This window comes from Anolis carolinensis, chromosome 2, assembly GCF_035594765.1.
Source record: "Anolis carolinensis isolate JA03-04 chromosome 2, rAnoCar3.1.pri, whole genome shotgun sequence".
Taxonomy (NCBI): Eukaryota; Metazoa; Chordata; class Lepidosauria; order Squamata; family Dactyloidae; genus Anolis; species Anolis carolinensis.
In genome coordinates, this window is record NC_085842.1 from 144,014,686 (window position 1) to 144,035,951 (window position 21,266).

The 21,266-nt window shown below is 43.1% G+C and overlaps 1 protein-coding gene and 1 long non-coding RNA gene across 9 annotated transcripts in view; one reads left to right on the top strand and one right to left on the bottom strand.

Annotated features, from left to right (window-relative positions):
* Nucleotides 1–2,569: 2,569 nt before the first annotated feature.
* Nucleotides 2,570–9,755, bottom strand: LOC134296280 (uncharacterized). Its single transcript, XR_010002937.1, has 2 exons — nucleotides 9,580–9,755; nucleotides 2,570–2,990 (listed from the first exon to the last, which is right to left on the bottom strand). It is a non-coding gene; the product is annotated as an uncharacterized LOC134296280 (long non-coding RNA).
* Nucleotides 9,756–10,004: 249 nt separating this feature from the next.
* myh10 (myosin heavy chain 10) overlaps nucleotides 10,005–21,266 on the top strand; it is a 113,031-nt gene continuing 101,769 nt past the window's right edge. For all 8 annotated transcript variants that reach the window (XM_062970719.1, XM_062970717.1, XM_062970718.1 and 5 more), the window contains exons 1-2: nucleotides 10,005–10,154; nucleotides 15,448–15,820. In XM_062970719.1, the coding sequence (XP_062826789.1) occupies nucleotides 15,473–15,820 (348 nt within the window). In that variant the 5' untranslated portion in view covers nucleotides 10,005–10,154; nucleotides 15,448–15,472. The remainder of the gene's footprint in view (nucleotides 10,155–15,447; nucleotides 15,821–21,266) is intronic.

The window sequence follows — 21,266 nt, forward strand, 5'->3', positions numbered from 1 at the left end:
CTTACAAGAACCGGCTAAAATCAACAATTTAAAAACATCTTAAAACATCTTAAAAAATATCTTAAAAACATCCTAAAAGCACCTTTTAAAACATCTAACAGAACTCAAAGGCCTGAATGAAAATAACTATTGTAGGTTGCTCCCCTATCTAGCCCAGATGTTATGTGCTTGTCTTATCACACCACATGGATAATACTCAGACTACAATTCAAGAACTATCAATGTTGCAAACATGATTTTTCCACACTGCTTTTAACAGGTAGTTAGGGTTAAAGTAAATAAGTTTAGTACTTTAGGTTATAGACCCATTTGATTATCTGTAGATTCTTTTGAACTATGTGACAGCTATCTCCACTTATACTACTCTGTTGAGAATTAGCTGTTATAAAATATAAAACTTAAAGGTACCGTATCTAATTCTGTCAACAAATGAAACTAGAAACTGTTTAATTTATAATTTTACATGCATGCTACACATGTATGTTTTGATATGTAATGACAGAGTAGAACGCTGTAATTATTTGCTTTAAGTGAATTCAAGCTTTGTGTAGTCCCTAAACATGATTATAACCTGCTGAGCATATTGTATGAATGCTAAGTGAAGCCTTAATGTATATCTTCTAAGGACTTCATCAGATGGGTAGGAGTAAAGTGAGAGGCAGAGGAGGAAAGTGGAGGATAGCGGAGGTCTGTCCTCTGTCTTCCCACATGATTTCCCCCTTCAGATCCATCTTTCCATGCTACCTCCTTGCACTCTAGATTCCACTTCTCTCTGCTGCCAAGCTTTCATAATTCAGCAGGTACAGCATTTGTTAATCCTCTGCTAGTCCACTTTGTCAGCTGCATTAAAATGCCCCAGTTTATCTCTCCTCCTCCCATTTTGCCTACAAATAGTTTGTACTCAGAGGAAATAGGGGGAGGATTCTTGACCTTCCTAAATTCAATATCTAAATCTGATTAAATATTTCTCCTTAAAATGCAGGCAATCCCCAACTTACAAATAACTAATAGTTACAAACGAGAGTGAGATAATAGAGAGTGAAAGAAATCTAACCCTTGGAAGGGAAATTCACTCTTGAAAGAGTTATCACATGGAAAAGAGGTCTCCACTGAAGCTTTAGCACCAATCCTTGTTTCCACAACAAGCCAAAGTTTTCAAAATCTAATTATCACAGGGACAGAACATGAGGTGAAATCTTCTGAACAGGGGCACAGACAGCAAAGAAACACCACAGGGATGTTAACCCTTCCCTATGCTATCCAAAGTTAAGAAATATATATATATATTTGAATAGGGTTACATGTAAAAAATATACCTAATCCAACTTACATACAAATTCAGCTTAAGAACAAACCTACAGAACCTATCTAGTTTGTAACTTGGGGGGTGCCTGTAGTTGTTTTGTATGTTCTTCCCTGCTAATAACTCTTGTCTCTAGTTGTTTGGTCACACCCTTTTCACCACACTCAAATGTGGCTTGGTCACATATGTCCCAGTTTTCATCTGAAAAATGTTGGTGGCTCTGCTATCGTTGCCTGCAGTTCATCAATATGACAGCAATTAAGCAAGTGATCATGTGTCAACTTCCTCTTTGGAAGGCTACGATATATCAAAACAGTCTGCTTGCTCAGCTATATTCTCAAAAATGTAACAGATTGTATCATATTTACATACCTGCAGAGATCCTAATGGCCAAGTTTAGTACTGTAAATTGTCCACACCCAGACATGAATGAAATTCCTGAATTTTTGAGAAATGTACCATACATTTATCCTAGATTATATCTCAGTCAATGAAGTTACATGAATAAACTCAGCAACCTTGGATACTTTCAGACAGACACTTCCTGACACTACAGCTTCAAAGGCATTGTATATTTTCTTAACCATTTTTGTGGGGAAAATTAAAAAGGCCAAAAAGAAAAACAAGAAAAAGCACAGCAGGATTATTTGTTGAATATGATGATGCTGGAAACCCTATAAAATTCCATAAATGAGGTAGAGTGGTTGCATAGTTTAAACTTTTCCCTGGAAGTACCCGCAGTTTGGAAAGAAAGCCCAGCATAGCCAAAGAACTGGTCATATAATACATATATCAAAATACATGGCCAGTGATATGCCTAGACTTAGCGTAGTCTTGGCATGCTACAGCCACATGTCATAAGCTGTATGCAAGTTGTACAGCCAGGAAATACCCTTGAATGGACATTTAAGTTCATATCTGGAGAGCTGGGATCCAACAATGGGCAACTGCCCCTGCCCCTGACAAATAACTCCAGTGAAATTCCATGCTCTGGCCCCTGCTGCTTCTACCCTGACTCATTCCCTGCCTGCCCTGTGTGCTATTTTTGTTGTTCTGACCTTAGTTTTGCAGAAGCATAGCCCACTACTATTGTGCAATCCCTGTATTGAACAAGAAGCAAACCTTTCCACTCCTGTTTTAGCTACTATGCAAGCTTTAAGGGCTAAGCCTCTCACAGATACTGAAGTTCACCTCTATTAAAAGACTCAGGAGGATGCCTCAAACATTTTCCTTTTGACACACATGACAAAGGTAATCTGAACCAGGTTTAATTCACAAAATGAGGTTTTAATGGTATCTGAGTACAATTTGATTTAATTTAAATGCAGAATTTGAGCCACATGTTCAGTAAAAAGTGGCCAGTGTTGGCTTTTTTAAACACATGAATAGCCAACCATTGGACACACCCACACAAACCATACATAATTTAATTATGAGAGGGTTTTGTGGCCCTAGTTTGTATCTGGATCCAAACACTGAGTGCCCTCAGGAAGTGACTGGGATGACAGCATTGGGATGCCACACTGATGGAAGCAATGGCATACTTCCTCTTGTCGCCTTCCCAAGCTGGGCCTGCCTCCCTCTTTAGTTCACCACCAAGGTCCCATAAGATGACTTCTTAGTAATGACATAAGGTGCAGTCTGGCTTCGTCTTCTCCAACTGGACCTGGTTACATGTCAAAGCCACCTAAAGTTGTGACAAAATAAGATTTTGTAAAATGTGATGTAAAAAACCTGTTTATAAAGATCAAATGTGACAGGGCAAGGACAAAGTCCAACAGTAACCTGAGTCTGAGAGTGATGGGAGTTTACTTATATACATAGAAGGTGGACCTGAGTGAAAACTTTGCTCAGGTTTTTTAAGACTTTGCCTCCCATAATCCTGATCATACCTGACTGGCCACCCCCTTGGGCCTTTGAGAAGCCAATAGTAAATGCAAGTCTTCTTGGAAGGGAGACGATTGATCCAGGCAAGAAAATACATACATCCAATAGAAGCTGGCCTGCTGCCACCCACAAAAGCTTTGCTCCCAATAAGTCAAGAAAAGTTCTTTCTAGTGTTTATGTAAAATGTGTGAGTTCTAGATTATAATAATATAATAATAATAACTTTATTCTTATATTCCGCCCCATCTCCCCAAGGGGACTCATGGCAGCTCACATGGGGACCAGGCTCAGGAATATACAATAAAATACAATAGTATAAAATGCAAATCCAATTACAACACTTTAATACAACAACAATAAAGCACAACATCACAAAATAAAAAGATAGCCAATGACATAATTGGCACTTCAGCCTTCAATTGCCCTAACCTCAAGCCCATTAAGTGGGACCGTGGGAGAGGGCCTTTTTGGTGGTAGCTCCCAGACTGTGGAACTTCCTCCCAATAGAGATCAGGAGCATCCCATCCCTGATGGCCTTCCGCAAGCAGCTCAAGACCTTCTTCTGCCAGCAGGCATTTGGGGAAGGATAAGGGGAAGCCTGCTGGGGAGGTTGTGGGTGGGAATTTTGGAGAGGGGAGTTTTGAAGGATATTTTAAGTGTATTTAGTATATTTTAATCTGTTTTTATCACACTGTAATGTTTATTTTTCAATTTTTGTATTGCGCTTTTAAGGTTATGACTAAAGTGTGGGACTATTAGCCTCCTTGAGTCCACATGGGGAGAAAGGCAGGGTATAAATAAAGCAAATAGTGATAACAACAATAACAACCTGTGGTTTTAAATCTTGTCTTTCCCCACATCTAACAATTGCTGTAATAAAAAAGCCCGCCATGCACATTTTTAACCGGTAATTTTAGTAATTACAAGTAACAATAAAAAATTTACACAACACAATAAAATGCTATACAAGAACTTAGATATCCAATAAAAGATTATCATACAGAAAAATACAAATTATCATGATAGCAATTAACACTTTCTAGCATGGCTTCTAGGAAATCCTGAAATGGTGTTTGGTTGGGTGATTTTAAAAGAAAATTTCTCTAGCTATAAACATATGTAAATAAGAACATTTCATTATTTATTAAGTGTGGACAAATTCAATGAAAATTCACATTTAAAAATAAGATACAGAATTAATTTTGAGAGATCATTACAGATTATGGAACAATCCAGCTCATAAAGCTTCATCTGTTAGTGTTAGCATAGTCATGTGTGTAGTCTTTCTATCATCTTTAAAGAGAGAGCCTTTCTTTCAAGCTAAAAATTACCAAACTTTCTTTAGAACAAGCTTCATCCTCAGCCTTGAAATGCAAAAAATAACACAGCTATCAACAAAACATTCCAATACTTCACACACATAATCTTGAATTAATACTCATGATTCAATGCTCTGGGAAGAAAAAATGATTGAGTGAACAGAAAAGTGAGGTGACTTGCACAAACTCACGTGATATCTAAGCAATGCCAAGTCCAAGAAACTCTGGCCCTCAACAGCCTTAGCAGAGCTCCTGACAACATGTTGAGGTCAGGCCATTCCTGTTTAGTTCCAAAGTGATTCCAACCAGGTTATTTTAACTGTTTTGACAATATTTGGAAAGTGTGACTCTCCACTGCCGGGCATACAAGGTTATGAGAAACTTTTGGTGATGAGGCAAAAATAGGAAAGGTAGAACAGCAAGCTTGGTTAAAAAGTTGACTGTTTCACTGAACTAATGTACCTGTTAGGATCAGATACAGTCCCTGTCACTTTGTGTTAGCCTTTTAAGGAAAGGCAGGCATAATATCAATTAATGCCCACTTTCAGAACAATGTAAAGAATACAAGACCAATGTGAATGCCACATATATTTCAGAATGCCCATATCTAACTAAATATCACACACTGCAATGATAAAGCCTTGACATTAAAACTGGGAAAGTGTTTGTAATAGGAAGTGCAGCGCTTCAGCAGGGAACATAGCTTTGCATATAAATTTCCCAATGCTCTGTTGTCGAAGGCTTTCATGGCCAGAATCATTGGGTTGCTGTGAGTTTTTTAGGCTGTATGGCCATTTACCAGAAGCATTCTCTCCTGGCGTTTCGCCCCATCTATGGCAGGCACCTTCAAAGGTTGTGAGGTCTGTTGGAAACTAGGCAAGTGAGGTTTATATATCTGTGGAATAATGTCCAGGGTGGGAGAAAGAACTCTTGTCTGTTTGAGGCAAGTGTGAATACTGCATTTGGCTGTCTTGATTAGCACTGAATAGCCTTGCAACTTCAAAGCATGGTTGCCTCCTGCCTGGGGGAATCTTTTGTTGGGAGATGTTCGCTGGCCCTGATTGTTTTATGTCTGGAATTCCTGTTTTTGGAATGTTGTTCTTTATTGACTGTCCTGAACCTATCTTGTTTGTAATGTGGGGACTGTCTATACAGTTCTCAGAGGTAGCCAGATTAATCTGTTTCAGTGTAAAAAAAGGGTGCAGCAAGAAGTGGTGCAACAAATGAATCTAAAACCTCTTTAAAAACTAAGGAATTTATAGTTCACTTCTGGGAGTACAGGCCTCCCAGAAGTGGGTTATAGTCCACAGACATTAATTGGTTACCTTTAAATGTACTGGATTAATTAGTTAGCTTTAAAGAGGATGAAATATAGCTGGAGCTGGTATAGTTTGGGGCCTTTTTGAGAGTACATAAGTGTTTGCAGGAAGGCAATTAGTATCCTGCAGAGATTTTTGATCAAGCTGAAATACTGCTAACAGACCCTGTTTTGCCCCCAGATGCAAGTGAAAAATCTACTGCACTCTCTGCTGAGGAAGCAGTACTTCTGCCACTGACTGTGGTATCTCAGCTAGCTGCACGATGGTAGGAGATAACATACTTATTACCTGCGTGTTTACTCAGAGATAAAGCCCACTGAGTTCAGTGGGACTTTATCCCCAGTAAATGTATTTAGGGTTTGGAGTGTTGTGTAGTTTTGGGGATGTATAGCTGTGTTATAAAAGCATTTTCTCTTGACGTTTCGCCTGCATCTGTGGCTGGCATGTTCAGAGGATCCTCTGAAGATGCAGGTAAAATGTCAGGAGAAAATACTGCTAGAACATGGCCACAGCCCGGAAACAACACAACACTCCAGTGATTCTAGCCATGAAAGCCTTCAACAATATTTAGGGGTTCTCCATGTAGTCATGCCGGCCACATGACCTTGGAGACAACCTATGGACAACACTGGCTCTTTGGATTAGAAATGGAGATGAGCACCAACCCCCAGAATCAGACACAACTAGATTTAATGTCAGGGGGAAACTTTCATCTTTACCTAAATTGAGTTATTGCACTCTGGTAGCTCTCTAGGTGAAAGCAGCTTGGGTTTTTCTCTTCCTTTTCAGACTACAGACCTGCTTCTCCCCACTTTTTAAAGAGTTTGGGGCTTTATCAATAGAAACTTTCAGGCCCAACTGAAACGAAACAAAGCAGTGTATTCCCACCCCAAATCCAGCCGCCACTGCATTTGCTAAAGCAGAAACCAGCTGTTTCAAACTGCATTGGCCGAATGGCCTGCTATTTCAGAAAGAAACAGGAAGCTGAGTAAAATAGTGAATTGAATGTTTTGTAGATTTCTTTATTACCTCTCCTCATGGCCAGTGGAAGCTTATGCATATATAGTAATAAAGCAATTTGGACAATTCTGCCTTGGTCAGACCACACCTGGAATACTGTGTCCAATTTTGGGCACCGCAGTTGAAGGGAGATGTTGACAAGCTGGAAAGCGTCCAGAGGAGGGCGACTAAAATGATTAAGGGTCTGGAGAACAAGCCCTATGAGGAGCGGCTTAAAGAGCTGGGCATGTTTAGCTTGCAGAAGAGAAGGCTGAGAGGAGACACGATAGCCATGTACAAATATGTGAAGTCACAGGGAGGAGGGAGCAAGCTTGTTTTCTGCTGCCCAGCAGACTAGGACGCCGAACAATGGCTTCAAACTACAGGAAAGGAGATTCCACCTGAACATCAGGAAGAACTTCCTCACTGTGAGGGCTGTTCGGCAGTGGAACTCTCTCCCCCGGGCTGTGGTGGAGGCGCCTTCTTTGGGGGCTTTTAAGCAGAGGCTGGATGGCCATCTGTCGGGGGTGCTTTGAATGCGATTTCCTGCTTCTTAGCAGGGGGTTGGACTGGATGGCCCATGGGGTCTCTTCCAACTCTACTATTCTATGAAATGATTCTAGTTAAAGAATTCAGTTTCCTCCAAAATCAAAAATTGCCTACTGCTTTTTTTTTAGTCCAGTGGATATATAACCCTACTAATGGGTATCGTCTGACTAGACTCTTGACAGCTAGATCTGATTAGGCATATGAACTTTCAACAATCAGGCTCAAGTCCACTTTGAACAGACATCCACACATACAATTCTTCTCTGGCCAACTCCATCTTGTTTTTGTTTTCTCTTTGAAGATCAGTATGTGTTCTGAAGAACTGCCTTGCAAAACAGCCAGCCATTGAATCTTTTCTTAAAAAATGATATACACATAATTGAATATACTGCATTCAGTACCCAATGTGACATGGCAGAATACCAGTGTAGTGAGCTGAGAGAGGTGAGGCAGAGATATCTGAGGCATGCAACTGCTCTCTAGGGGCACATATCTGCATGGATTCCCTTGGAAGCCTTTTTGTTGTAGTTTATTTGTTCAGTCACTTCCAACTCTTCGTGATTTCATGGACCAGTCCACGCCAGAGCTCCCTGTCGGCCGTCGCTGCCTAGTTCCCTCAAGGTTAAGCCAGTCACTTCAAAGATACCATCCATCCATCTTGCCCTTGGTCAGCCTCTCTTCCTTTTTCCTTCCATTTTCCCCAGAATCATTCTCTTCTCCAAGCTTTCCTGTCTTCTCATTATATAGTTAAAGAACTTCATCTTTTCCTCTAATATCCTTCCCTCCAGTGAACAGTCGTGCATTATTTCCTGAAGGATGGACTGGTTGGATCTTCTTGCGGTCCAAGGCATTCTCAGGATTTTCCGCCAGCACCAAAGTTCAAAAGCGTCTATCTTCCTTCACTCAGCCTTCCTTATGGTCCAGCTCTCGCATCCATAGGTCACTACGGGGAATACCATTGCTTTAATTATGTGGACCTTTGTTGCCACTGTGATGTCTCTGCTCTTCACTATTTTATCATTGCTCTCCTCCCAAGTAGACATCTTCTGATTTCCTGGCTGCAGTCTGCATCTGCAGTGATCTTTGTGGCTAGAAATATGTCTCTCACTGCCTCCATGTTTTCTCCCTCTATTTGCCAGTTATCAATGAGTCTGGTTGCCATCATCTTAGTTTTCTTGATGTTTAACTGCAACCCAGCTTTTGCACTTTCTTCTTTCACCTTGGTGATAAGGCTCCTCAGCTCCTCCTTGCTTTTGGCCATCAGAGTGGTATCATCTTCATACCTAAGGTTGTTAATGTTTCTTCCAGCAATTTCAACTCCAGCCTTGGATTCGTCAAGCTCTGCACGTCGTCGCATGATGTGTTCTGAGTACAAGTTGTATAGGGAGGGTGAGAGTATACAGCCCTGCAATACTCCTTTCCCAATCGTGAACTAGTTTGTTGTTCTGTGGTTTGTTCTTACTGTTGCTACTTGGTCGTTATACAGATTCCTCAGGAGACAGACAAGGTGGCTTGGTATCCCTAAACCACCAAGAACGTTCCACAATGTTCTTGTATTATGATTCACACAGTCAAAGGCTTTAGAACAGGCATGGGCAAATTTTGGCCCTCCAGGTGTTTTGGACTGCAACTCCCACAATTCCGAACAGCCTGCTGGTTGTTAGGAATTGTGGGAGTTGCAGTCCAAAACACTTGGAGGGCCAAAATTTGCCCATGCCTGCTTTAGAATGTCACAAAATGTGACATGGCAAAATACCAGTGTAGTGAGGTCAGAGAGGTGAGGCAGAGATATCTGAACTGCTTTCTAAGGGCACACATCTGCATGGGTTCCCTTGGAAGCCTTTTTACCTGCACACATATATGTAATACAAATACATCATTTGTATTAATGATAATTAATACAATAAGGGTCGGTTGGAACATAGGTATTAAATAATTTGCACTAGCAGTTAAACATCTCATGTAGTTCTCCAAGGTATTAATTGGAGAGAGAAAACACCTAGAATTCAGTACATCTACCAAGTTCGTACAGGGTTCAATGCAGATGACTGGGCAGAAAAAAGGGGGGTGTAGAAGGAGCCTCTGGGTGTGGCCAATGCGGTAGTAGTGGGAGGGGTGCGCCATGCCTAGCACAGCTCGGTAAGAGCTATTCGCAGGCAAGGCTTCATGCAAGTCCATGCAACGGGAAGCGCATTGTACACACAGAGAGAGACGTTACACTGGACGCCTTGACCCAGGGGGGAATCCAGCTGTGCCCTGACCATCGCTCGCTTCGGTCTCTCCGTACACGCGATGGACAAGCATAAGGCGCCGCACGCCATTGGGAGAGCAGGTCCTTCTTGATAGGCAAGCTGAGCCAGCCAATAGCAGCTGGCCATAATGACGGAGGAGGTGGAGACGGCGAGAAGCTTGAGAAGGTTGCTATGAGCCTGCTTTGGGGCGGGGCTTCCGCGCGGCCAATGGCAGGTGAGGGAGGCCTCCGAAGCAACCAATGGGATCGTATTTCTCTCTCTCTCTTTTTAAGTTCGTCGGAGGGGACAGAAGGAGGAGGAGGGGGGACGCTAAAAGCGCCGGGAGCGGGGGCGGGGCGACCCGAGCGCGCGCGCGGAGGAGGAGGAGAAGAGGGGAGGGGGCGGGGAGGGAGAAGGGGAGGCGGCTCCGCATAAAGCGGGACTCCCGGCTCTTTGCCTGCGAGGGTTTTGCGCGTGCGCGTGAGAGGGAGACAGCGAGCGCGCGAGGGAAGGAGTGCGCGCGTGCGTGTGCCCTCTCTGGATACAGGTGAGGCAAAAGGCTGGGAGGAATTCAGGGGGAAGGGAAAGGAAGGGGGGTAACCGCCGTCCTGAGGAGGAAAACAGCCGCATTGCTACGGTATTGCACTGTTTCCCGCCTATTTTGGGGCCAGGCGAAGGGAGAAGAGGGGAACTCGGAGCTGAGTAAGGGCCCTTCCACACAACCTCTGGGTTTCCCCGTGCCTTGCGTGGCCCTTGTCGCTCGGCCTTTCCTTGAGGATGCCCGGAGTGCTTTTGGCGGCAAGGGGCTCTCAGAGGAGCGCACGTGTCCCTTTGTTTCCACCGGGCCGCAGTGGGGACGGGGCTGCCTGGGAGGGTGGGTGTGTCACGGGCCGCGTTGACCCCCTTCCGTGGCCGTGGGCAGGACTGTGTCTCTTTCGCTCCTTCTTTGTGTGGGTCTGGGGGTTTCTGTGTAGGCAGCGTGGCCATGCTCAACCCCGCCCCCCTCAATAATCTCCTTTGCTCAGTGAACCCTCGAGGACCCCGCTGCGTGTCCTTCCTTGCACACAGTTTCTTTCATGCTCTCCTTTGGGGAGGTTTACCTCCTCTGTGTTCGCGAAGGCTTTCATGATCAGAATCACTGGGTTGCTGTGAGTTGTATGGCCATGTCCCAGAAGCATTTTCTCCTGACGCTTCGCCCACGTCTGTGGCAGGCATCCTCAGAGGTTGTGAGGTCTGTTTGGAAACTAGGCAAGTGGGGTTTATATATCTGGAATGCCCAGATGGGAGAAAGAACTCGTGTCTGTTTGAATGTTTCAATTGATCACCTTGATTAGCATTGGGTAGCCTTGCAGCTTTAAAGCCTGGCTGCTTCCTGCCTGGGGGAATCCTTTGTTGGGAGGTGTTAGCTGGCACTGATTGTTTCATGCCTGCAATTCCTCTGTTTCCTGAGTGTTGTTCTTTATTTACTGTCCTGATTTTGAAGTTTTTTAAACACCAGTAGCCCGATTTTGTTCATTTTATGGTTTCCTCCTTTCTGTTGAGATTGTCCACATGCTTGTGGATTTCAGTGGCTTCTGTGTAGTCTAACATGGTGGTTGTGAGAGTGGTCCAGCATTTCTGTGATCTCAAGCAATATGCTGTGTTCAGATTGGTTTATCAAGTGCTCTGCTATGATTGACTTCTCTGATTGAGCTAGTCTGCCTCCTCTCCTCTATGCTGTGCATTGGTTCCAAACTTGGAAGCTGCACCAGTTTATTCCCCACACTTTCGCCTGAAGCTGTTGGGTGGATTGGCCCAGCATTGTTCTGTCTACATGTTTGTGGATGGATGGATGTCCTTGAAAAGGCAGACTTCCCAACCAGCCTCCTTTCCTGTTGCTGCCTCAGCTTATTTCTTATTCTGGTCACTACTTGTTTAATACTGTGAAATGAGACATGTATGACAGAGATCCTATCTCAATATGTAACAAAAGAACATTTTGGGATTATCTTGGTGATCAAGGTAAGGATAAACAGTGAGAATGTTGGGTTGCTGTTTGCTGGGCTATGTTCCAGAAGCATTCTCTCCTGATGTTTCGCCCATATCTATGGCACACATCCTCAGAAATTGTGAGGTATATTGGAAACTAGGCAAGGTAGGTTTATATATCTGTGAAATGTCTGAGGTGAGAGAAAGAACTCATGTATGCTTGAGGCAAGTGTGAATGTTGCAATTAATCATCTTAATTAGTATTGAAAAGCCTTGCAGCTTCAAGGCCTGGCTGATTCCTGTCTGGGGGAATCCTTTGTTAGGAGGAGTTAGCTGACCCTGATTGTTTCATGTCTGGAATTCCTCCAGGCAAGAATCAGCCAAGCCTCAAAGCTGCAAGGCCTTTCAATGCTAATCAAGGTGTTAAATTGCAACATTCACATTTGATTTCAACATTCACATTTGCCTCTAAAGAGTTCCTTCTCCCACCCTGGACCTTCCACAGATATATAAACCTCCTTTGCCTAGTTTCCAATATACCTCACAACCTCTGAGGTTGCCTGCCATACATGTGGGTGAAACGTCAGGAGAGAATGCTTCTGGAACATGGCCATGCAGCCCAGAAAGCTCACAGCAACCCACTAATACCGGCCATGAAAGCCTTTGACAACACAGTGAGAATGTTACCACTCCCCTTCCAGACCTTTTTGATGGCGCCTTCCTTATTTTGTGTAGGAAAGAAAAAGGGGGTCTCCTCAGATATATGCCATGCACGTCGATTCCAAATTGAGGCACCATTCTCTTTGATGAGAATAACAATCTTCACCTGTTTCTGAGGTCTTATGTTTATGTAAAGAAGGAAAAGAAATGCCTAGTTTTGAGATAAATACCAAATTCTGCAACACATAATGTATAGGATCCCATTAAACATGGTGTCCTTTTACCTATATACTCAAAGGTGCCATTTTGGAGGCAGTCAAATTTGTTCATAGTATCTCTTCAATAAACTGATCCAATTTTTCCAATTACTTTGCTCCATTGGGATTCAAAACCCAGTATTGCTAATGTCCCCCCTCTGCTGTGTACTGCTCTCTGAATTGTTTACTGCTTTATGAACAGTTTCTTCTGAAGCCCAGTATTTCTGCTGTTCTTATTGTAGTCAGTGCTTGGTTTGATATTGTGAATTCAGCTGGTCTGCAGCAAGGGAGACAGGCTTCATCGTGGCCCTCTGGTGGATTGAATGGCTTCACGCTTGCTTTGCATTTCTTAAGCTTTAGTGACTTATCAGGCTGACATGCTGTCATTGTAGACACTAGTTATATACTTGTATTGAATGCTCACTTGAAGGAGAATGGGCTGAGTGATGCATTCAAACAGAATTTAGTCTTTAAAATGTATGTAAGGAAAGAACAACTGTTTTTGTTCCTCTTCAGAATGGGTATTGAAAAGATAGATGCCCTCTTTTGATGGTAAGGGATACGATGGGTAATTTGTGCTGCTGTTGTAGGGTGAAGCACATCTCAGCAATGTGGCAAATAGTAATCAGTCTGTATAGGTTCTATATTTGTCTGATAGAACAAGAAACATTGTGTGTAAGACAGCACACTATGCAAACCAGGGACCACAATCTTCTGCCACATTATAGTGTTCCATTTCTAAAGAGGACTGTACCATGAATCAAAACAAGTCTTAACTTTATTTACCTGTTAATTACGGTCAAATGTAAACAGTTAAATGTTAATGGAGGAACAGAATGAAAGCTGGGGTGACTGGGACTTGATTGAAGGAACATGTAGAAAGGGGAATCCCACAAATTTTATTGTTGAAAGATCCCTCTTTCCTTTCTCAACCTGAGGATTACTTGTTGGTTGCTAAAAATCATGTGGGAAAACTGAAGGACAGCAAGAACCTAGGGCAAGCAGCTCTTGTGGAGAAGAAGAAAGCCTTTTCCTTCCTGAGTTGCTGTGAGTTTTCTGGGCTATATGGCCACGTTCCAGAAGCATTATCTCCTGACAATTTACCCACACATATGGCAGGCATCCTCAGAGGTTGTGAGATCTGTTGGAAACTTGTCAAGTGGGGTTTATATATCTGGAATGAAGAGAAAGAACTCCTGTCTATTTGAGGCAGGTGTGAATGTTCCAATTGGCCAGCTTGATTCGCATTGAATAGCCTTGCAGCTTCAAAGCCTGGATGCTTCTTGCCTATGGGAATACTTTCTTGGAGGGTGTTAACTGGTCCTGATTGTTTCTTGTCTGGAATTCCCCTGTTTTTTTTTAGTGTTACTCTTTATTTGCTGTCCTGCTTTTAGAGTTTTTATTATTATTATTGGTAGCCAAATTGTTCATTTTCCTCCTGATAGCAACAATTGAATACCAATTCATTCAGTTGATTTGCTTTTCCCTTTAAAAAACTGAATAATATGTAAGAGAGGAAGGAAAGTAGGAACAGAAAGCAAGTTGATGTTTACTTATACAGTAGAGTCTCACTTATCCAAGCTTCTGGATTATCCAAGCCATTTTTGTAGTCAATGTTTTCAATATATCATGATATTTTGGTGCTAAATTCTTAAATACAGTAATTACAACATAATGTTACTGCGTATTGAACTATTCTGTCAAATTTGTTGTATAACATGATGTTTTGGTGCTTGTAAAATCATAACCTAATTTGATGTTTAATAGGCTTTTCCTTAATCCCTCCTTATTATCCAAGATATTTGCTTATCCCAGCTTCTGCCAGCCCGTTTAGCTTGGATAAGTGAGACTCTACTGTACTTTACTTGAAAAGTGAAAGTAACTCCCAGTAAAATCATCTGAAGTATACATGAAGACCTCAACATGATGCCTTTGGATTGGGGGAGAGGGAGAAAAAATAAGTTAATTGATACCTAAGCTTTTCTAGCTGGCAAACATCTGGGATGGCCAAAATGTTATTTTGGAGAAGACCTAGAAGGAAATGGATGAAGCAGTCATCTGTCTGCTTGAAGACAGGGTGAGCCAATGTAGTGTATGTTCTTATAGGGAAGGCCAAACAAAGGAGCCACTTGGGGAATAAAGAATTTTGTAGAGTTGGAGGAAAAAGCAAAATGACCAATTGCAGTATCTCAGCAGCTTGGGAGCCACAGAGAAAGAGCTTTGGGGGCACATAATACCTGTGGACTGGAAGTTGGTGATCATATTAGCCAACACATTTTTGTGCCTCAAAAGTTAGTCATGATATTAGATTTGTATTTCTATCTTGACTATTGCAGAAAGTGTGTTCTTTAAAGCTACTGTACAGGTGTCCTGCATTTTTATGGGAGTCATATGTTTTGATTATTTATGAGCTTCTACCGTTGTCCCCACCTCCTGAAGTGGGAGTTGTTGTCTGAAGATTCAGGCAGGAGGTGCAGGGCGAGGTATCATTGTCCATTCTGTGCCGATCTCCTGAAGAACATTGGAAGAATATGGAAGAATGTTCCATATGAACATTCACGTAGTAACCATGTAACCTCAAGAAACGTAGTAACCTCAAGAAATGAACTGGGTGTGGGGGGGTGGTTGGTGGTGAGAGGCTGTTTGGGATTGGGGTGTGCCACATGTTTCTGTTTTCATCTGGTACCTCTCTTGCCCAAGTGAAACAGGCATTGGTGGTATTCAGGAAGAGGATCTGCTGGACTTACCTACTTTGAAGATTCAGTTCCTTTTCCACTTCGCCATAATTTTTTCTTTTACATGGGCAAAGTCAGGGAGATGGGGGAAGAATAGAAACATATGCTATACAGGAAGAAGTAAAGGAGCCAAGCGTATTGCCTTTACTACCTTTGAGAAATCAACCTGTTTGTGTTCCTTGATTATTTATGACTGACACTTCTGATTTAATTTTACTAGGTTGCAGTTGTTGAATATTTCCATTATGATGGCACAGAGGACAGGACAAGAAGACCCTGAGAGATACCTCTTTGTGGACAGGGCAGTTATTTACAACCCTGCCACCCAGGCTGACTGGACTGCTAAAAAACTGGTGTGGATACCTTCAGAACGTCATGGCTTTGAAGCTGCTAGTATCAAAGAGGAGCGGGGAGATGAAGTGCTGGTTGAACTGGCTGAAAATGGAAAGAAAGCAGTTGTCAACAAAGATGATATTCAAAAGATGAATCCCCCCAAATTTTCTAAAGTTGAAGACATGGCAGAATTGACCTGTTTAAATGAAGCCTCTGTTCTGCATAATCTGAAGGACCGATACTATTCTGGGCTCATCTATGTAAGTAATCATTTATTTGAGTGCAGACCCACATTTTCAAGTGTGATATTCTTTGTCTTATAACGTCAGCTGTAGAGTGGTTTTGATTCTGATAATCATCCTATTTCTCTAATCATTTATTTTTTCCCATTATAATACTGGAGCCCCCAGTGATGCAATGGGTTAAACCTTTGTGCTGGCAGGACTGCTGACCAACAGGTCGGCAGTTCATATTCAGGGAGAGTGGGTGAGCTCCCTCTGTCAGCTCCAGCTCCCCATGCCGGGACATGAGAGAAGCTTCCCACAAGGATGGTAAAACATCAAAACATCCGGGCATCCCCTGGGCAATGTCCTTGCAGATGGCTAATTCTCTCACACCAGAAACTACTTGCAGTTTCTCAAGTTGCTCCTGGGACACAAAAAAAAAATTATAGTACTGTTACCTGAAGATGTGTCACAGTGATTGTTTTGAAACTAAATGATAATTTTTTGATGTCTGCAATGTTTTGTGGTATTCAAGGATATTTTTTATCTTTATCACTCTACTTAAATGTTTGAGGCCACTAGGAGAAATACTGAGACAGGAGGTAGTTGGATTCACCAATTGGTCAGTGACACTATTATTTTCTTCCAAATCTGAATGCTTGTGCAGTACTTGAACAAGGTAGTAGCAGAATGTGACTCTACCTTATGACAAATCTTGACAAGATGACAGTTCTCTTTCAGCCAAGCAACTTGCGCCTTAACAGTTGCAATGTCATCTAGGAGGGCTGACTTCGAAGATGAGTTTTTCCACAAGCACAAAATATGTCATTTATCTAGGAACACTACCTGTGTAGATGAGCACGGGTTCTTGAGTATGTGTATTTGGGGTACAACTTAAGATGCTGATTGTGATGTAGAAGTCTGATTCACATGCTATTACCATTTATTTATGAAGTGCTGTCAGTATAAGTTTAATGTTCTCTATTGGGTAAACCATGAGTTATGAGTCTTGAGCATTCATGGGTTAAATAACCCATGTGTTAATACTGTATGCTTTTTCCTCTTCTCACTCATAATAATAATAAAGTTTATTTATATCCCACTCCTTCCCCCAGGGGACTCTGGGTGACTTACAACATAATAATACAATACAATAAGTGCAGTACAGAAAATTACATAGAATGGTATAAACAATTAAAAACACATCCAATCGATATGAAACATAAAATATGAACAAGTAACAAAATACCAAATTATGAACATTAGAATGAGAACACAGTTATTTCCTATGAGCTAAAGGGGCTTGTTATCCCAATTGAGGTAAATCCATATCATAGAGATTGACTAATCACTGCCAAAAGCCTGTTTAAACAACCAGGTCTTCAAGTCTCTCCTAAATGCTGTAAGAGTGGGTGCTTGTCTGATCTCCCTGGGGAGGGTGTTCGAGGGTCAGAGGGCCACTCCTGAGAAGGCCTTCTCCCTTGTTCCCACCAGCCTTGCTTGCAATGGAGGTAGGATTGAGGGGGGGGGGGGGGGTTGTGGTTGCATAAATAGGCTGAACCTGAGCCGTGCAGAGCTTTATAGGTAATAACTTACGTTTTGAATTGGGCCCGGAATTAAATAGGCAACCAGTGAAGCTGTTTCAGGTGGGGAGTCGTATGATCTCTATAACCCGCCCCTGTCAGCAGCCTGGCTTCCGATCGTTGTACTGATTGAAGCTTCTGAGCCGTCTTCAGAGGCAGCCCCACATGGAGTGCATTGCTGTAGTTCATACGAGATGTAACTAAGGCATGGACCACCGTGGCCAGATCTGGCTTTTCGAGGTATGGTCACAGTTTAATTGTGCATAGGCCCTCCCAGCCACTGCCTACACCTGAGCTTCAAGCGTCAGAGCTGAGTCCAGGAGGACCCCCAAACTGTGGACTTGTGTCCTGGGGGGGGGGAGTGTAACCCCATCGAGCACAGGTTGCCACCCTATACCCTGATTGGCCTCATGACTGACTGAGAGGATTTCTGTCTTTTCAGGATTCATACTTATATACTGTAATTGAAACCTTCTGTTGTCTGTTAAGCCATTACCAAATTTTCCCATTATATCCAAACAAGGGTTTAATATTAAATTGCAATTCCTGTTTTGGATGTAATAGGAAAGTGTTTTTTTTAAAGCAAAAACTATGTTTTCTGTTGTGGGAAAATAGAGAAAACAGAGTTTGTTGGTGGCACAGTGACTCTTGATCAATTGAAGTGGTCCATCCGATTGAAAATAGTCTCCTCTCTTAAAATTTGTATCTGCTTACAATCCTGGAGATGAATACTGTAATATTGACCCTGCTACCTACCCTATGCTATGGTGCAGAGACATGAACCATGACAAAAGCTCTATCGGAACAACTATGAGTTACCCATGCCTCCCTTGAAAGATGGTTCTCCAAACCCAGAGGGAATGCGGACTGCACAATGAGGATGTTCAAAAAATATCAAAATGAAAGATCCTGTATGCCACGTTGCCCAAGTCAAACATCGTTGGCAGGCTACATGATGTGCAGAACAGAAGGGCACTGGAGCAATGCCATGGCAACATGGTACCCACAGGGATAGACGAGACCCCTTGGTCATCCTCCCACCCGATGGTCTGATTCATTCCATATGACGTATAATGTGAGAGACGAACATGGTCAGGGTGCTCCTCCATCCCCCTGAGGGGGAGGGGCCTTCTGATCACCTGACAACCAGATGTGGCGAGTTCGCACTTCATTTTGCAGACAAAGTTGCTCGAATTCGCTCCGACTTGGACGCTGGTGTTAGCACAGAACCAGGGGATGTAACTGAGGCACCTGTCAGGTTTTATTGGATTCGTTTCAACTTGTTCAGCCTGATGACGTTGACAAGGTTCTTGGAGCGATGAGGGCGACCACTTGCATCCTAGATCCTTGCCCATCTTGGCTTATCAAACTTGCCGGTGGGGGGCTGGCTGATTGGTTTACGGGTATAATCAACGCCTCTTTGCAGCAAGGGCATGTCCCATCATGCCTTAAAAAGGCGACTTTAGACTCATTATTATTGAACAATTACCAACCAATCTCCAACCTCCCATTTTTGGGCAAGTTCCTGGAGAGAGTGGTTGCTTCTCAGCTCCAGGAATTCTTGGATGAGACCAATTATCTGGATTCGTCACAGTCTGGCTTCAGACCTGGTCATGGGACTGAAATGGCTTTGGTCGCCTTGGTGGGTGACCTCCGCAGAGAACTAGATAGGGGAAGCGCATCCCTTCTGGTTCTCCTGGACATCTCAGCGGCTTTCAATACCATCGACCATAGTATCCTTCTGGGGCAGCTCTCGGGAATGAGTCTTGGGGACATTGCTTTGCAGTGGCTCCGCTCCTTCCTGGTGGATTGTACTCAGATGGTGAAGCTGGGGAACACCTGCTTGGACCCCTGGCCTTTGACCTGTGGGGTCCCACAAGGTTCCATTCTGTCCCCCATGCTTTTCAACATCTACATGAAACCGCTGGGCGAGATCATCCGGGGTTTTGGAATTCGGTGCCATCTCTACGTAGATGACACCCAACTCTACTACTCTTTTCCACCAAACTCCAAGGAAGCCGCTCAGATCCTAAACCGGTGCCTGGCAGCTGTGTCGAACTGGATGAGGGCTAACAAGGTGAAGCTTAATCCAGACAAGACAGAGGCCCTCCTGGTCCGTCGTGGGACCAGTCGGGGTATTGGGTGGCAACCTGTGCTTGATGGGGTTGCACTCCCCCTGAAGGCGCAAGTCCGCAGTCTGGGGGTCCTCCTGGATTCATCTCTGGCGCTTGGTGCCCAGATGTTGGTGGTGTTCGGGAGGGCCTTTGCACAATTAAAACTTGTGCGCCAGCTGCGGCCATACCTCGAGAAGTCTGACTTGGCCACGGTGCTCCATGCCTTAGTTACATCCAGACTGGATTACTGCAATGCTCTCTACGTGGGGCTGCCCCTGAAGATAGCCCGGAAACTTCAACTGGTTCAAAGATCAGCAGCCAGATTTCTAACTGGAGCCGGCTATAGGGAGCACACAATGCCCCTATTAAAGCAGCTCCACTGGCTGCCGATAAACTGCCTGGCCCAATTCAAGGTGCAGGTTTTGACCTCTAAAGCCCTATACAGCTCAGGCCCTACCTATCTCCATGATCGCATCTCCTCCTATGAGCCAGTGCGGACCTTGAAATCATCCGGGGAGGCTCTCCTCTCGTTCCCACCACTGTCTAAAGTGTGGCTGGTGGGGACGAGCCTTCTCGGCAGTGGCCCCCTGGCTCTGGAATGCACTGCCAAAAGAGATCAATTTCCGTAAGGAACTGAAGGCCTGGTGGTGTCGGCAGGTTTTTGAGTAAAATTACATTGGAATACCGCCGATCTCTGGGCCTGAAGATATTGCACAAGTTTTATCTAGCCTACAATGATACATTTTAATATATTGGGTTTATGGTTCCCATCCCCTTGATCAGGTTGTGTAAGTGTTATTTATTGCTATATAATTGTATTGTTTTACCTTGCTTAATAATGTGTTATTATGTTGTTATGTAATGTATGTGTTGTTTTTATGATTGGAAACCGCCCTGAGTCCCATCCGGGAGATAGGGCGGTATATAAATAAAGTTTTCTTCTTCTTATTATTATTATTATTATTATAGTTGTACAATGGTACACTGGTTAACCCGTGCTCAAAATAGATGCGAATGGAGGCAAATAGAGAAGATGTTGTGATCTGTGCAAAAGCTGAGGAACTGATCATCTAAGCATTTCAGCGTTATTTTATTGATGCTGTCTTGGACCACAGGCACACGAGTTAAGGGAAAAAATCATAATGGCTGTGGTGCAGTTATGGGGTTCCTTCCTCTTGGAGAGAAGGAATTTACCCAAGTTTGCAGATAATTTTTTCAGAAGTATTAAAACCATTTAGCTTGGTTTTTCAGATTCATATTTGGCAGGATGAGGGTGGACTGCTAATATTTTAAGATGATAAAATTTTATGAAACAAAAATCTGTACTTTTATAGTCTGGTTACTTGTTTCAAACATTTGATGATCTTTACATTTTCTGAAGGCAGCTCCTATTTTCCAAATAGTTTCTTTGAAAGTACTTGTTATCCATCTCTTGATCTCTTGAATACTATGAGATCTATTGAATAACTGGTTTACATTTTTTTTGTTTTGCTTATCTGTGGCATACATTCCAATTAATCTTATAGTGTTGTGGCTTCAAGTGTTGGGGGCCGGGCTGTGGCGCAGCTGTTGAGCAGCTGCCTTAAATCACTCTGACCATGAGGTCATGAGTTCGAGGCCAGCCCGTGGCGGGGTGAGCACCCGTCAATTAAAAATAAAAAATAGCCCCTGCTCGTTGCTGACCTAGCAACCCGAAAGATAGTTGCATCTATCAAGTAGGAAATAAGGTACCACTAATAAAAAAAGTGGGGAGGCAAGATTAACTAATTTACGACCTGGAATGAG